Consider the following 18,800-nt stretch of genomic DNA (forward strand, 5'->3'; position numbering starts at 1 on the left):
CAGCTATCTTCCTCAACTCCCCCATACACGGGAACACTGAGATCAGCATACATATTGCTGGGAGTAGTCGGAATTGGGCAATACCCCTTTTATTTGATTCCATAACTTTTTTGAACGCCATATTAGAACTAAGATAATGGAAAGATAAGCAGCAGCTTATCTTCCTCACGAACAAAAAAGAAATTCCAATGGCAAGGTTCTTCTTTCCCTTGATATCATCTTCTGGAGTCATCATGCCCGTATACACATAGGCCCGGCCGATTTTAGTCTATTCTAAGCATAAGACTATGTTTATATTGTGGCCATACATAAGTGGCTCCGTGATTCTTAATCCCCCTTTCCTGTTCCCCTCAAAATAGAGGCCTAGCAGAGCACAAAGTGACTCAGTCCACCTCATTAAAATGAATGGCTCTGTTGGGGGTCCCACCATATTCCTTTTTTCCAGGGCTTCAGAAAGAAGCCCTGAAAGAGTCACTGAATTGTGGCCCAAACACAATGCGTGTCCCGCCTATGGTCTTCATACCCACAGCAAAGCCTTTGTACAAACCTGTGCAGAGACCTTACAGGTACATTATGCTTGTAGGGGGAAATGTTTCTGGAGGGGATGTCGGAATTGGGCAAAATACCCCTTTTCGATGCCTGATAACATTCTTGAATGCCATATTTTAATTAAGAGGTTATAAACAATGGAGGAAATGTATGGAGACTTGAGTTTCCCGCATCTATTTACATAGTAACATAGTAACATAGTAACATAGTTAGTAAGGCCGAAAAAAGACATTTGTCCATCCAGTTCAGCCTATATTCCATCATAATAAATCCCCAGATCTACGTCCTTCTACAGACCCTAATTGTATGATACAATATTGTTCTGCTCCAGGAAGACATCCAGGCCTCTCTTGAACCCCTCGACTGAGTTCACCATCACCACCTCCTCAGGCAAGCAATTCCAGATTCTCACTGCCCTAACAGTAAAGAATCCTCTTCTATGTTGGTGGAAAAACCTTCTCTCCTCCAGACGCAAAGAATGCCCCCTTGTGCCCGTCACCTTCCTTGGTATAAACAGATCCTCAGCGAGATATTTGTATTGTCCCCTTATATACTTATACATGGTTATTAGATCGCCCCTCAGTCGTCTTTTTTCTAGACTAAATAATCCTAATTTCGCTAATCTATCTGGGTATTGTAGTTCTCCCATCCCCTTTATTAATTTTGTTGCCCTCCTTTGTACTCTCTCTAGTTCCATTATATCCTTCCTGAGCACCGGTGCCCAAAACTGGACACAGTACTCCATGTGCGGTCTAACTAGGGATTTGAACCGAAAGCCTGCTGGAGTCAGATGCACCAAAAGTATTCTGAGGCGTATGCCTGTTTATTAAAATTGGGACATTTTTGGGCTGTTTTCTGGCTGCATCATAGTAGACTTGTGGCTATTGGCAATGCCCTGTCTTGTGAAGCACCAGACATTTTTAGAAGAGGATTGGGGCTAGCACAAAAGAGCAAAAAGTATTTTCCACAAATTGTAAAATTTTGGAGCTTTTTAATGGCAGACAACTGTCGTAGAAGAAATAATAAATTCCCCCAATGTCTGTTTTAGTTAATATTTAAACAAACAAACAAACGACCAAAATCAACATAATGAGGAATTGCCCAAAGGAAATCAAAAGAATAGAAAATATAACAGTGCTGATATAAATCTGGACAAAGTATACGAACTAGTCGCTAATATGCATAGAAGAGGAGTGGGTCAGAAGACCCCAAAAACAACCCAAAATTCAAAGAATGACAGAATATAAATAGTCTTTATTCATAAAACAGTAGCAAACAGGTAGGGGCATGGCGCAGCATGGCATACAAAGACACTGCACAGTCGTGTATAATACCAAGGGCGCACGGAGTCGGGGAATCAACACACCCAAATACTATTAAGAATCTCCATAGAGAACCATGCATTCCCCATATAAGGGGAGAGAATTATAAGGCATATACATATATATAGAAGACATGGATGCACTTCAAGCATGAAGATAAATAGAGGACCACCAATATATTAAAAGTGAACCATTGTAGGAGGAAGGGGCTTGAGGAAGGTGTGTTACCGAAACGCGCGTCGGGGTGGGCGCACGGACCCTGGGAGTCTCACATCCAAAAGGTAATTAGCACTTTTTCATCTTGCAATATAACATGGGGACTATTTATCCTGTATTTGTTACATTTCCATTTCCTACAATGGTTCACTTTTAATATATTGGTGGTCCTCTATTTATCTTCATGCTTGAAGTGCATCCATGTCTTCTATATATATATATATATATATATATATATATATATATATATATGTGCCTTATAATTCTCTCCCCTTATATGGGGAATGCATGGTTCTCTATGGAGATTCTTATTAATATTTGGGTGTGTTGATTCCCCGACTCCGTTTGCCCATGGTATTATACACGACTGTGCAGTGTCTTTGTATGCCATGCTGCGCCATGCCCCTACCTGTTTGCTACTGTTTTATTAATAAAGATTATTTATATTCTGTCGTTCTTTGAATTTTGGGTCGTTTTGGGGGTCTTCTGACCCACTCCTCTTCTGTTTTAGTTAAGCAGACAGATTGGTAGAGGACATTTACTACACTTACTTGGCCTTTGCCTGCTATAAGGACACTTCTAGTAATGGCCTTGTCTCCCCCAATATACAATGTCCCTATAGTCAGCCTATATTAGGTGCCATACAACCTACTGTGCTCAGTGCCTATGGCCTCAGGAGCCCATGGAAGCTCAGCGGTGCCAGGCTCCGTCTACAGAGACATTGCAGGAAATGACCTCCTTATTAGCGGGAGAGATGATGATGCTTATTCGAGCAAAATGAATCAAAGTACATTGATATCTCCCCTGGGATCCAGCTCCCACGGCCATTGTTATTCTGGGATTGCTGAAGCCCTGAATGTCAAAGTACGATTATAAAGTGATATGACTTCATGGTGTATAAGTGGCCTTGGTTTTCATCCAGGAGAATGGGAAAGCTGGATGACGGCTACAATACAAGCAGCTTTTCCAGAAACTGATTGTAAAAACTGAGAAAATCGGTTTTATCAAACTTTTTATCAGATATCAGACCAATGTTATACTATAGTACCGTGCCAAGTCGGCATGAGAAAACAATCACAACATGCTGTGAGCAGCTCCGATAATCAGATCACACTATCCCATACAAGTCTATGGGTGCCTGTGAAATATCAGACTGCACTCAGATGTCATCCGAGTGCAGTCTGATTACTTCGGAAACAGATAGGAGAAGATGGAGAAATTAAGTTCTGCGCCTTCCCTGCACCTTTCACATGAGAGAATCGGATGACACTAAGGTGACACTCAGATCACACATTGAGGGAGTAATAGTCATCCCAATTCCCTCGCATGAGATCAATTTTTCGTCCATTCTCGGGGTATCTGCTTTTGCCATCAGTGTGGCATCCATTTTCCATATGCAAAAAAAAAATGCTTTTACGTATCCAAGCCTCTCTTACCCACATGGCCTCCTTCATACAAAACCGGTCCCAGTGTCATCAGTGCTTTCCATCAGTGTGTCCATTTTTACCATCAGTGAAGAAAGAATTAAATTGCAAAACTTCTCGTATATTTTGTAATGTTAACCCCTTTACCCCCAAGGGTGGTTTGCACGTTAATGACCAGGCCAATTTTTACAATTCTGACCACTGTCCCTTTATGAGGTTATAACTCCGAAACGCTTCAACGGATCCTGGTGATTCTGACATTGTTTTCTCGTGACATATTGTACTTCATGATAGTGGTAAAATTTCTTTGATAGTACCTGCGTTTATTTGTGAAAAAAAACGAAATTTGGCGAAAATTTTGAAAATTTCGCAATTTTCAAACTTTGAATTTTTATGCAATTAAATCACAGAGATATGTCACACAAAATACTTAATAAGTAACATTTCCCACATGTCTCCTTTACATCAGCATAATTTTGGAACCAAATTTTTTTTTTTGTTAGGGAGTTATAAGGGTTAAAAGTTGACCAGCAATTTCTCATTTTTACAACACCATTTTTTTTTAGGGACCACGTCTCATTTGAAGTCATTTTGAGGGGTCTATATGATAGAAAATGCCCAAGTGTGACACCATTCTAAAAACTGCACCCCTCAAGGTGCTCAAAACCACATTCAAGAAGTTTATTAACCCTTCAGGTGTTTAATAGGAATTTTTGGAATGTTTAAATAAAAATGAACATTTAACTTTTTTACACAAAAAATTTACTTCAGCTCCAATTTGTTTTATTTTACCAAGGGTAACAGGAGAAATTGGACCCAGAAAGTTGTTGTCCAATTTGTCCTGAGTACGCTGATACCCCACATGTGGCAGTAAACCACTGTTTGGGCGCATGGGAGAGCTCGGAAGGGAAGGAGCGCAGTTTGACTTTTCAATGCAAAATTGACAGAAATTGAGATGGGACACCATGTTGCGTTTGGAGAGCCACTGATGTGCCTAAACATTGAAACCCCCCACAAGTGACACCATTTTGGAAAGTAGACCCCCTAAGGAACTTATCTAGAGGTGTGGTGAGCACTTTGACCCACCAAGTGCTTCACAGAAGTTTATAATGCAGAACCGTAAAAATAAAAAATCATATTTTTTCACAAAAATTATATTTTTGCCCCCAATTTTTTATTTTTCCAAGGGTAAGAGAAGAAATTGGACCTCAAAAGTTGTTGTACAATTTGTCCTGAGTACGCTGATACCCCATATGTGGCAGTAAACCACTGTTTGGGCGCATGGGAGAGCTCGGAAGGGAAGGAGCGCCGTTTGACTTTTCAATGCAAAATTGACAGGAATTGAGATGGGACGCCATATTGCGTTTGGAGAGCCACTGATGTGCCTAAACATTGAAACCCCCCACAAGTGACACCATTTTGGAAAGTAGACCCCCTAAGGAACTTATCTGGATGTGTGGTGAGCACTTTGACCCACCAAGGGCTTCACAGAAGTTTATAATGCAGAGCCATAAAAATAAAACAAAATTTTTTTCCAACAAAAATTATTTTTTAGCCCCCAGTTTTGTATTTTCCCTAGGGTAACAGGAGAAATTGGACCCCAAAAGTTGTTGTCCAATTTGTCCTGAGTACGCTGATACCCCATATGTGGGGGGGAACCACCGTTTGGGCGCATGGGAGGGCTCGGAAGGGAAGGAGCGCCATTTGGAATGCAGACTTAGATGGAATGGTCTGCAGGCGTCACATTGCGTTTGCAGAGCCCCTAATGTACCTAAACAGTAGAAACCCCCCACAAGTGACACCATTTTGGAAAGTAGACCCCCTAAGGAACTCATCTTGATGTGTTGTGAGAGCTTTGAACCCCCAAGTATTTCACTACAGTTTATAACGCAGAGCCATGCAAATAAAAAATATTTTTTTTTCCACAAAAATTATATTTTAGCCCCCAGTTTTGTATTTTTCCAAGGTTAGCAGGAGAAATTGGACCCTAAATGTTGTTGTCCAATTTGTCCTGAGTACGCTGATACCCGATATGTGGGGGGGAACCACCGTTTGGGCGCATGGGAGGGCTCACAAGTGACCCCATATTGGAAACTAGACCCCTCAATGAACTTATCTAGATGTGTTGTGAGAACTTTGAACCCCCAAGTGTTTCACTACAGTTTATAACGCAGAGCCGTGAAAATAAAAAATCTTTTTGTTTTCCCACAAAAATTATTTTTTAGCCCCCAGTTTTGTATTTTCCCAAGGGTAACAGGAGAAATTGGTCCACAAAAGTTGTTGTCCAATTTGTCCTGAGTACGCTGATACCCCATATGTTGGGGTAAACTCCTGTTTGGGCACACAGGAGAGCTCGGAAGGGAAGGAGCACTGTTTTTCTTTTTCAACGCAGAATTGGCTGGAATTGAGATCGGACGCCATGTCGTGTTTGGAGAGCCCCTGATGTGCCGAAACAGTGGAAACCCCCCAATTATAACTGAAACCCTAATCTAAACACACCCCTAACCCTAATTCCAACGGTAACCCTAACCACACCTCTAACCCTGACACACCCCTAACCCTAATCCCAACCCTATTCCCAACTGTAAATGTAATCTAAACCCTAACCCTAACTTTAGCCCCAACCCTAACTGTAGCCCCAACCCTAACCCTAACCCTAGCCCTAACCCTAGCCCTAACCCTAGCCCTAACCCTAACCCTAACCCTAGCCCTAACCTTAGCCCTAACCCTAGCCCTAACCCTAGCCCTAGCCCTAGCCCTAACCCTAGCCCTAACCCTAGCCCTAACCCTAGCCCTAACCCTAGCCCTAACCCTAGCCCTAGCCCTAACCCTAGCCCTAACCCTAGCCCTAATGGGAAAATGGAAATAAATACATTTTTATTTTTTATTTTTCCCTAACTAAGGGGGTGATGAAGGGGGGTTTGATTTACTTTTATAGCGAGTTTTTTAGCGGATTTTTATGATTGGCAGCCGTCACACACTGAAAGACCCTTTTTATTGCAAAAAATATTTTTTGCAATACCACATTTTGAGAGCTATAATTTTTCCATATTTTGGTCCACAGAGTCATGTGAGGTCTTGTTTTTTGCGGGACGAGTTGACGTTTTTATTGAAAACATTTTTGGGCACGTGACATTTTTTGATCGCTTTTTATTCCGATTTTTGTGAGGAAGAATGACCAAAAGCCAGCTATTCATGAATTTCTATTGGGGGAGGCGTTTATACCGTTCCGCGTTTGGTAAAATTGATAAATCAGTTTTATTCTTCGGGTCAGTGCGATTACAGCGATACCTCATTTATATCATTTTTTTATGGTTTGGCGCTTTTATACGATAAAAACTATTTTACAGAAAAAATAATTATTTTTGCATCGCTTTATTCTCAGGACTATAACTTTTTTATTTTTTTGCTGATGATGCTGTATGGTGGCTCTTTTTTTGCGGGACAATATGACGCTTTCAGCGGTACCATGGGTATTTATATCTCTCTTTTTGATCGCGTGTTATTCCACTTTTTGTTCGGCGGTATGATAATAAAGCGTTGTTTTTTGCCTCGTTTTTTTTTTTTTTTTCTTACGGTGTTTACTGAAGGGGTTAACTAGTGGGACAGTTTTATAGGTCGGGTCGTTACGGACGCGGCGATACTAAATATGTGTACTTTTATTGGTTTTTTTTTTTATTTAGATGAAGAAATGTATTTATGGGAATAATATTTTTTTTTTTTTTTTCATTATTTTGGAAAATTTTTTTTTTACTTTTTTACTTTGTCCCAGGGGGGGACATCACAGATCAGTGATCTGACAGTTTGCACAGCACTCTGTCAGATCACTGATCTGACATGCAGCGCTGCAGGCTTCACAGTGCCTGCTCTGAGCAGGCTCTGTGAAGCCACCTCCCTCCCTGCAGGACCCGGATCCGCGGCCATCTTGGATCTGGGGCTGGAGGGAGCAGGGAGGGAGGTGAGACCCTCGCAGCAACGCGATCACATCGCGTTGCTCCGGGGGTCTCAGGGAAGCCCGCAGGGAGCCCCCTCCCTGCGCGGTGCTTCCCTGCACCGCCGGCACATCGCGATCATCTTTGATCGCGGTGTGCCAGGGGTTAATGTGCCGGGGGCGGTCCGTGACCGCTCCTGGCACATAGTGCCGGATGTCAGCTGCGATAAGCAGCTGACACCCGGCCGCGATCGGCCGCGCTCCCCCCGTGAGCACGGCCGATCGGCTATGACGTACTATCCCGTCCAGGGTCAGATAAGCCCAGGGCACCTCGACGGGATAGTACGTCTAAGGTCACAGAGGGGTTAAACAGATGGCACCCATGTGCTGGACATGTTTTTTATGGACCCATAGACTTGTATTGGCCCTTGTCATCCGCGCTGCAGGAAAAAACGGACCTGTCTCCTTGTGTTTTGCATAGACACACGGTCTACGGGACATCTGCATAGCAGTAGGTGTTATAATGGGTGCATGTGGTATCTGTGAAAAAATGGGTACCACATGTACTGGTAACACGGACGCGTGAAGGAGGCCTATGGTAGCAAATGAAGGACAGGATGCATCATGGATGGGATCTATCTGCTATACGCTTTGTTTCAGGGTCCCATTGACATAAATGGTTAATTTTGACCCGCAAATCCAAATTTGCCATGTCTCCGTTTTTGTCCACAAAAAAAGACAAATGAACTGACCCATAAACTATAATAAGTACGTGCTTTATCCCCGCGCTCCCCCCCTCCCCATACAAAAAAAACAAAACAGAAAGAACACATAAGAAACATACAGATGCTGTCCAGGATTGCAAAATTTGGCCAATTTGTTTCCAAAAACAGTGCCTCGCTTATCCACAGATTGCATCTGGTATAGCAGCTCAGCTCCTGTGACATAAATGAAGCTGAATCAGAACCATGGTGGGCTTGTTTGTTGTTTGTTTCTTTCTTTTTAAACATTGTATTGTTTGCAATCCTGGTTCTTTTCATTGAACAAGTGAAGAGAAGTGTGGGCAGTCTTGTAAGCCAGGTTAACTCTTTGTTAGTCTTATGTAAACTATTTGAGGCACCAGCTAAACTCCTTTTAGTCTGGAGCAAAGACACAATAGCTTGTGTTTACAGGGATATAAAAGTCAGGACACCACAGCACCGCGCATAAATAGCTCTTATTACTCACATTGAATTGCAGGATTTGTCTCTGTGTGTCTACACAAATAACAACGGAGAGTCATAGACACCTCTAAATATAATCTGCATTTCCTTTTTTATTTGAAGACTTTTAAACTTTTTGATACATCACAACGTGGGGTCTAATATATTCCTTAGACTCATTCCCTCCACCGGAAAATGGATGGATTGAGAAATTGTTATGAAAGGTTATAAGAAATTACATATTTACTTTCTTCCATAAACAGCACCGCTCTTGTCCAAAGGCCAGGGTCACACTGGCGAGTGTGATGTGAGAAACTCATGCGAGTCTCTCGCATCAATACCTGGCCCTGCCGCCGGCACTCGGGACCGGAGTGTTCAGCTGCCTAGAAATACATGGAGCCGCACGCTCCGGTCCCGAGTGCCGGCGGCAGGGCCAGGTATTGATGCAAGAGACTCACACGCGTTTTTCGCATCACACTCACAAGTGTCTGGTATTACAGGTCAGCTCTAATTACATGAAGGCGCAGGCAAGTTGTTTTAATAGGGGAAGTTGATAAATGTCTTCCAAAGACTTAACAACTGTTTTATTTTTTCCATGGAAACAAAATATGGAACAGGTTCAGTTGGAGCGAATCGATTTGCAGGACCCAATCCATCGACGACATCAGTAATCTATGTCGCTGGATAGGAGCCCTGAGAACCGTCTCCTATCTGACGGCATCCGCAGCTCTTCTTTTGATCAACCAGCCTGACCTGATGTCACACGTTGAAACGATGACATCACTCCTGGCCGGCTAATCATAGGAAGAGCGGATGGCGGGAGGTAGGAGGCAATTCTCAAGGTTCAAGTCTTACCACCACATATTGCGGACGTGACCACTTGGATTCACCCCAAATCTAGAGACGGTTTAAAGGCATTGTACTGCATTGGAAAAGTATAGTTGCTTCCTTCCAAAATCCGATCCACACCTGTCCACAGTTTGTGTAGTATTGTAGCACATCTCCATTCACTTCAATGGAGCAGAGCTGCAATACCAGACGCAATCCTTGTGCAGATACGGTGCTGCGTTTGAAATTAACCAACCGTGGATTTCTAACCTTAGACAACCCCTTTAAGTCTAACCAGTTTAGCTTAGTTTTTTCTAACATCTGAGGCCAATTACCCTGTCCTCATATAAAAGACAGTACTGGAAAATCCTTAGAAACTGTGATATTACCACAAAGTGCTGAAAAATATTTGTGCTGATTTTCTCCTCTGGATGGTGTTTGACATTATGGCCTGGAATATTAATAAAACATCATATGAATGATATTGATATCATTTCAATTCCCTCAGATGTTCCCAAGGACCAGAGGCTCCAGGCGGTGCAGTCGGCCATCATGTTAATGTCAGATGAGAACCGTGAAGTTCTGCAAACACTCTTGTGTTTCCTCAATGATGTCACCTCAGTAGAAGAAAATCAGATGACCCCAATGAATCTGGCTGTGTGTTTGGCGCCTTCACTCTTCCACCTCAATTTGCTGAAGAAAGATAATTCCCCTAGGTAGGTATTTATCACCGGGAAATATTTCTTACGTAATTACTGAAGAATCATTTCAAAAAAAGTCTGAGAAATTATTTTTTTTATGGATAACATAAATGTCAGAATGTTGTGAGTTAAGAACACAGAGCAATATTAAGACCATCTTGAAGAAAACTTATAATCATAAAAGATTATAATGCAGTTTGGAAATGAAACATTTTCTGCGAGAAAGGGGATTTTATCCATAGCCCCTCATAAAGTGTAACTGGCTTTACTGGTGAACGCCTGCCTTTAGCTTTTCTCTTATCCTCCCTCCATAAAAGTGTATGAGCACCAACTGCCATGTCCTATCTCATTACTGGGAAAGTCTGTGTTCACTGAAGATATATTTTTCTTGTGAATTAAGAATACATGATCACTCCAGGAAGAGAAAGAAGCAGATTTCTCTGATTAGATATATTACTAAGTTCCTTATTTTCATAAAAAAATAAAATGACGCTTATTCTGTAAAGTGTCTTCTCATGGCCATGGAAATTTGATGTGCCATATTCTTGAACTAGAAGATATTAGACTGATGGTTTTCCTTAAAGGGGCTTCTCCTAGAATGTGATAAAATGTCATCAGTCACATAATCCAATACTCCACCTGGCTCCTTCACTTTCTCTCTGTTGACATTCCCACCATCATCATGGGTGATTTCAACATCCCCATTGACACCCACCAGTCAGCAGCCTCCAAACTCCTGTCCCTTACTTCATCCTTTGGACTTACTCAGTGGTCCTCCTCAGCCACCCACAGACGGACACACATTAGACCTTTTCTTCACCTGTTTCTGCTCCCTATCTAACTTCACAACCTCCCTTCTCCCTCTATCTGACCACCATCTACTCACTTTCTCATCCCTGTCCTCCTCACCTGTCACCCATGTCCAGCAACATGCGCACCACGCAGGAACCTCGCCCACCTAGACACCCACACACTCTCTGACTCTATCCTACCACTAGCATCCATATCCTCACTCCACGACACAGACACTGCCACTGCTTTCTACAATGCCACTCTTGCATCAGCTATCGACATGGTCGCCCCTGTCATGCATAGCAGAGTGCAGCGAACCAATAGACAACCCTGGCACAATAACATCACTAAAAAGCTTCGGCAAGTGTCCAGAATTGCAGAGCATCGATGGAAGAAAACACATTCGCAAGATGATTTCACTGCACTTAAACAAGCAACACTGGCATTCAAATCAGCTCTCACCTCTGCTAAACAGGCCTACTTCACAGCCCTCGTATCTTCCTTATCCCACAACCCCAAAGGCCATGTGCACACGTTCAGTATTTTTCACGTTTTTTTCGCTATAAAAACGTGATAAAAACGCGAAAAAAACGCTTACATATGCCTCCTATTATTTAAAGTGTATTCCGCATTTCTTGTGCAAATGTTGCTTTTTTTTCCGCGAAAAAATCGCATTGCGGAAAAAAAAGCAACATGTTCATTACATTTGCAGAATTGCGGGGATTCCGCACACCTAGGAATGCATTGATCTGCTTACTTTCCGCATGGGGCTGTGCACACCATGCGGGAAGTAAGCAGATTATGTGCGGTTGGTACCCAGGGTGGAGGAGAGGAGACTCTCCTCCACGGACTGGGCACCATATAATTGGTAAAAAAAAAAGAATTAAAATAAAAAATAGTCATATACTCACCTTCGATGGCCCCGGAGTCTTCCCACCTCTCATCGGTGCATGCTCTCTCTTCCATTCCTATAGATGCTCTGTGTGAAGGACCTGCGATGACGTCGCCGTCTTGTGATTGGTCGCGTGACCGCTCATGTGACCGCTCACGTGACCGCGACGTCATCGAAGGTCCTGCACACACCATCTATAGGAACGGACGCCGCTGAGGAGATCGGCTGTCTGCAGGTAAGTATAACCTTTTTTTTATTTTTTTATTATTTTTAAACATTCTATCTTTTACTATTGATGCTGCATAGACAGCATCAATAGTAAAAAGTTGGTCACACTTGTCAAACACTATGTTTGACAAGTGTGACCAACTTGTCAGTCAGTTTTCCAAGCGATGCTACAGATCGCTTGGAAAACTTTAGCATTTTGCAAGCTAATTTCGCTTGCAAAATGCTAAAAAAAACGGGAAAAAAAACGCAAAAAAAAAGCGGATTTCTTGCAGAAAATTTCCGGTTTTCTTCAGGAAATTTCTGCAAGAAATCCTGACGTGTGCACATACCCAAACAGTTGTTCAACACTTTTAATCTCTCAGTATCTTCCCTCACGTAATCTCCAGTCCTCCCAAGACCTTATCTCCTCCATGCTTATTCACTCCTCACCCAATCGCCTCCAAGACTTCTCCCGAATATCCCCAATCCTCTGGAATTCTGTGCCCCAACGCATCCAGTTATCCACCACATTTGGATCCTTCAAAAGAAACCTTAAAACCCACCTCTTTAAAGAAGCTTACAGCCTGTAATGACCACACGGCCACCTCAACACCATCGGAGCTACTGCAACCCTCGACCTACTGTCTCCTTCCCCATAATCCTGTAGAATGTAAGCCCACAAGGGCAGGGTCCTCTTCCCTCTGTATCAGTCTGTCATTGTTAGTTTTGTTTACTGTAAGTGATATTTGTATTTTTATGTAACCACTTCTCATGTACAGCACCATGGAACTAATGGTGCTATATAAATAAATAATAATAATTCAAACGTCAACCCATCCTAGTCATATGTCAGGACAGACTGGAGTCTGAAGAAACACCGCTTCCGAGACCTGTGTCTCACGTGATAGAGGAGTTGTATCGTAAGCATACATGAACTGTTGGAGAAGGGCTGTGACATCAGAAGAAATACATCTTTTTGGCTGGCTGTGTACAGATCACTATTGCTGGAGAAACAAATCCTTTTGGCTCAGGAGAAGATCTATTTCTTCTTATGTCATAGCCTTTCTCCTCTACTCAAGGAAGTATGTGTTCTTACAATACAGCTCCTCTGTCAGTTGAGACACAGGTTTCGGGAGCTGTGTTTTTTGAGACTTCTGCCTGTCCTGACACATGAATAGGATGGGCTTCCTTTTGAATAATGTGATAGGAGAGCCATTTGATTTCATTTTTGGATAACCCCTTTAGGTCTCTATGATATCACTGAAAATTAGAGAATTGATTGTCCGTTTGCTGCTCAGTTGAGGGTAGTATCATTAGGTCTGTGGTTACAGAATTGATATGCTCATCTCAATAAATAGTTAATCAAACATATCAAAACCATAAAAATGGCCTTGGATTCCAGGAGAGGGGTGTGGCAATTCGGGGTGTAGAGGTCTCATCTAGGACCTGTTGTCCTAGGGGGTCCAGAGGCAAGATAAGAAGAAACAAGTATGTGGAAGGAGGGGCTGGCCAGATAAAGATTTGTCCTGTTATCCAGTACCTTACACCTCAGAAAACATGATCATTTTGCCAATACATATACATTAGGACTCGTGCCAGTGTAAGTATGGTTCCACAGCTGTTCCCATACCTTGAAAACTAAGATAATATAATCTGAAATCTCAATTTCTAATGATATCTATCTACATTCAGAGCCATTCAGAAGAAGTATGCAACTGGAAAACCTGATCAGAAGGACTTAAATGAGAACCTGGCAGCTACACAAGGTCTGGCCCATATGATAATGGAGTGCAACAAACTGTTTGAGGTGAGTGTTGTGTGCTGGATACAAATGTCCCTGCATGTTAAGATATGGAAATGGCTGATTTTGATTGTGAAAAAGTTAATGGTAGAGTGAAGATTTGCAGGCTTCATTTGCATCATGAGGATCCAGTCCTGGGTAGGCCCATAGAAGATACAGGTGTATTGGGCAGTTGGCCAGTTTGCCAGTCCCTAAAGCTAGCCAAAATTAGAAGATTAGAAAAAAAGAAAGACAAGAGGACAAAGCAGTTTTTGTGAAATTCTTGTGAGACTTTTTCATTTTCATTCAGTCACTGATCATAGATTAATTTTTCTCAGATTCCCGAAGAAATTATAGCCCAATCCCGAAATTCATATTCTGAAGCTGATATCCATGCTCCTACAATGGAGGAACTGGTAAAACAGATAGAGGAGGAAGCCGGCAGTGTCTGTACATACTTTGATACCGTCATCCAAAGTCTTCAGAAAGAATCCAAGGAAAAATTTAAAGGCTGGGTGTCTTTCTCCAGTACGGAGAACGCAGACATTGCTTATAAAAAGGTAACAGCTTTTCACGTAACTCGCTGACTATTAGGTTACCATTGCACTTCAAATTGACTAATTTTTTTTATGATTATTCAGGTTGGAGATGGAAATCCATTGAGGCTCTGGAAGGTGTCTGTGGAAGTAGAGGCTCCTCCATCAGTTGTACTCAATCGCCTACTAAGAGAGCGCCACCTATGGGATGATGATTTTGCACAGGCCAAAGTAATAGAAACTATGGATAATCAAACCGAAGTTTACCAGTATGTAGTGGACAGTATGGCGCCTCATCCTTCCAAGGATTTTGTGGTGTTGAGGTATGTCAAGTTGTATTATTGTTACTAGATTATGTATTGCTGTGATATAGAGGGAATTCATCACAGAGATATTTAATTTAGTTGATAAAACATTTGTAGTTCTTATAGCTCTAAATATCCTTTTCTTATGTGGCCCGTCTCTTCCGTAAATGATGGAATAGATCACTTGTGTTGCTCCAAAGCCAAGAAAAAATCCCTTACCCCCATAATTGGTGCCTGCTTGGGCCATCCAGGTCTAAAAATCGTTACATTTTTTTCTGCCTCACTTTATGGACCACATGGGCAGCCTCTGGTAATATGTGCACTATTGAATCAGTCTGTGCATTGTATATATTAAAGGTGTTGCCCAATACTTAGACAACCCTTTCTTAAATGCCTAAGTCCCCCCAAAAAGATAAGAAAAGCTTATGCTCTCCTCCAGCAGTGGCGCTATTCCAGAGGTATTGGATCTCCCGGCACATGCGTAACATTGTTGTGTTGTAACCTGGGCAGTCTGTTGACCGACTGCAGTCTTCACTTTGTTTGTCAGAGAGGATGTCCGCTTTGATGGAATATTGATGAGGAGCAGTTGAATAATGACCACTGATTGGCTGCAGTACTCCTGTGACACAATGTCACATGAGCATCGGGAGAACCAGTGCCGACATCGTGGGAATGGCGCCGCTGTTGGAGGTGACAACTGGTGGACAACCCCTTTAGTCACATAAGATCTGATATCCAAAATGTTCAAAATGAGTAATGCATTGGAAGTAATAATTTAATAAGTAATTTTTTAGTTCAACATGAAAACAAGATTTACTAAAACTATAGAAATGACATTTCAGTGTAACTCTTTCTCATTGACCTTTGTTTTTACTTGCAGGACATGGAGGACTGACCTGTCAAAGGGAATGTGCGGTTTAGTGGCAACCTCTGTGGAGAATGAAGATGCCCCATTATTAGGAGGAGTGAGGGCAACAGTATTGGACACTCGATATTTGATTGAACCTTGCGGCTCCGGAAAATCCAGGCTCACTTATATTTGCAGAGCTGACCTAAAGTAAGTTACTTTACTGATAGAATTACATACAACCATATAGTGTATATGAAATTCAGATCTAAATACCACATGTGCAACTTTCCTTTGGGCTCTTCTTACTTTCACCATGATGATAGGTTGTGGGGTCTGTTCAGTACTACAAATGAACACTTTGGTCCTTCATGAAAATTAAAATATCCATGACCATCGAACAAGAAGGTACACATACATAACTCCTACAACCTAGAAACCCCTTCATCCTCTACCTATATAATGCAGTTGAGCCAAAAACAGAGTGGGTCTTAAGCCGTCATCTCAGCCGGCTCTCCCATACACAGGAGCCCTTCGTTCTCTAAGAAAGAGCCATCGCCAGACATGTCTGGCGGTGGTTTATCACCAGGAAACAATGCAATCAGCAGTCTGAATTCTGACATGCCAGATCAATATTTTCCCGGACAGTAAATTGTCCAGGCTCCCATACATTTTTGACTGTTGGCCGAATCTGTCGATATTGGTGCCGTCGGCCATCATTAGTTTAATGTGTATGGTGGGCTTTGTCCTTTGCATAGCAGCAGCTTTCAGGTCATATTTATGATACTTCTCCAAAATATAGAGGCATGGTGAGCAGTGTGGAGAGTCTGAGCCTCTTCTAGTATGCCTTTCTCTGCCTTAAGATGAACACAGCACCATCAGTGTCGCTGGTCCTTCCACCACTGATAAAAAGACAGGAGAATTATTAGTAGGCCTTCCATAGCACTTACCACGCCTCTGAAAGTGGCCATTTCGGCGAACAGGCTGGCAGTCTTATAGGTGGAGGTGGCGGCAGCAGAGTGCCAAGCACCAGATATGTTAAATATACAGGGGAAAAGTATAGTCATACTTAAGTTCGATGGGTGGAGGATCACTTTAAGCTGACTGTACGCCATAGAAAACACTGGACAAGGGAGAGACACCCCCCCCCCCCCCCCCAGACTCCTGGAAGAGTTTGCAAATCTCCTAGGCATCACTGACGATTAAACCTAGCATCCAAACACACATTCGAGGAGCATGAAAGAGGTGAGACCTGGTTAGGGAATACCAAGTGGTGCGCAATCAATATCCCCCAAGAGGGAAATCCCTATTCACGTTAGAAAAAGTATTGCCAAAATTGCCAGAGCAGGTGGTCATATTTATGGTGGCGATGGGTGAAAGTTGACTTGGTGTCCCTTTTTTTTGTATTTCAGGGGTCATTGTCTAGACTGGTACAACAAATGCTTTGGGCATCTTTGTGCCATAGAAGTTTTGCGAATCCGAAACTCATTTCAGCCCCTTACAGCAGAAGGACCAGAAACAAAAATCTGAAGAATATTTCACACAAAGACTTTACATACAATAACAAGACCTCCATTATAAGAAGCCACGACGACTCTCCCAAGAGGAGCACTGAGCATGTAGGGAACTCCTGGACAATATGGAGATACCAGCCATAATGCTTATTTTTAATTTAATTGTATAAAGACCTTGTAGATATGTAATCTATATCTATCTATAAGATATTTTAGCAGGACTATGTGTGTATACAGCGTATGTAAATTAAGTATAGAAGTTAATGCTTTCTGTGGAAGCTTTTCGTTTCGTATTTCATACATTTTATTTCACTTTGCGCACATTGTTTATACACATGTGGACATGCTTCTAGAACTGACCACAGGTATTATTGACCATGAAAGTTGTGGTTTACTATATGCAGCAATAATATGGACACATTACATTAATTGTCCTCATCTGTAATGCACTGCACTGTCAGGTCCTTATGGAGAAGAGGTACTTTGTAAATAAGAAAATAAAGAATTATCTTCATAATTAAAATGTGACCTCAAATATTGTATTCTGTGTTTTTGTCCAGTAGTGCTAGTGAAAGAGGAACAAGTTACATTGGCCATCACATAGCATGTAGCCCGGAGGTTATGATTGCAATAGAGAGAGCAGGCTGCATAGCAACCTAGTGGTCGAAGTCCATATTTTGTGTAAAAAATGAAGAAAAAATCCATCTGCACCACTCTTGTATCTGGGCTGCACTAATGCCAGATGTGTACATAGAAATCATTCATGAGGACCCATAGCAAATATCCCTCCTCATATCCCTCGAAAAAAAAAATATTTGGCAAAGAAGGCAGGTTCATGGTGCATAGGTAAAGTCACTGAAGGGCATACCACCTACCTACTCGTAAAACAGACAAGGGTAAGACATGTATTGCGGGACCGGCCCTCAGAAAAGTTTAATGTTCCCACAATGGTCTCAAAATAGTATAATGCTGACCACATTGTCCCCAACACAGTGTGCCCCCACAGTTCCTCCAATACTGAATCATGCCCCTAAAGTGCCCCCACAAAGTATGATACCCCCAGTTACTCCCACGCACAGTATGACCCCACACAGAGTATGATATACCCACACCCCTCTTAGTATGCTGCCCCTGTCACCCTAGAACAGTATGAAATCCCCCACAGCTCCCCATAGAGTATGATGCCCCCAAAGCCCACTCCCACACAGTAATATATCCTCACACTCCCCTCACCCCCACAATATGATGCCTACACACAGTATGATGCCCATACACAAATACTAAAGGGCAAAATACAAAAATAACCTGCTGACCTAACCTTGCTTCTCTGTTCCTGTGTCTACTGTGTGGACTGAGACTCCAAAAACCAGAAGGGATCTAGTGACATCACCACACTTACTGTACTGAGACTCAGATCAGTTGAATGGGAGCTAATGACATGGTCAAATACTCACTTGTCTAATAATTCTGCACACAGTGTATACAGAAAGAAAAAAACTCCAAAAACCGGACAGTTCAACAGCGTTTTTAGGCGCCTCAATTGGCAGGAGTTTTCATGAAATCACATCCTCTTTGCTTGGATGGTTAAATGCAGCAGATTTTCTGTGCATCAGAAAAACACAATGTGTGAACTTGGCCCTACAGACATGTTTTGCGAAGTGCCACTTAAAGGAAACCTGTCAGCCAGGTTTTTTCTCCCAACTGAGATAAGACAATGACCCTTCAGCCCTGTGAGGGTAGCGAGATGCAGTAAC

The 18,800-nt window shown here is 42.3% G+C and overlaps 1 protein-coding gene across 5 annotated transcripts in view; it reads left to right on the plus strand.

The window, feature by feature from the left end:
• STARD13 (StAR related lipid transfer domain containing 13) overlaps positions 1–17,593 on the plus strand; it is a 612,129-nt gene extending 594,536 nt beyond the window's left edge. For 3 of the 5 annotated variants that reach the window (XM_069758984.1, XM_069758988.1, XM_069758989.1), the window contains 6 exons: positions 9,981–10,188; positions 13,757–13,871; positions 14,183–14,404; positions 14,486–14,703; positions 15,566–15,742; positions 16,945–17,592. In XM_069758984.1, the coding sequence (XP_069615085.1) occupies positions 9,981–10,188; positions 13,757–13,871; positions 14,183–14,404; positions 14,486–14,703; positions 15,566–15,742; positions 16,945–17,062 (1,058 nt within the window). In that variant the 3' untranslated portion in view covers positions 17,063–17,592. Of the gene's footprint in view, positions 1–9,980; positions 10,189–13,756; positions 13,872–14,182; positions 14,405–14,485; positions 14,704–15,565; positions 15,743–16,944 lie in introns of all 5 variants that reach the window. The other 2 variants (XM_069758987.1, XM_069758985.1) reach the window with 1 other exon arrangement.
• Positions 17,594–18,800: the final 1,207 nt, after the last annotated feature.

The sequence above is a fragment of the Ranitomeya imitator genome, chromosome 3, assembly GCF_032444005.1.
Source record: "Ranitomeya imitator isolate aRanImi1 chromosome 3, aRanImi1.pri, whole genome shotgun sequence".
Classification (NCBI taxonomy): domain Eukaryota; kingdom Metazoa; phylum Chordata; class Amphibia; order Anura; family Dendrobatidae; genus Ranitomeya; species Ranitomeya imitator.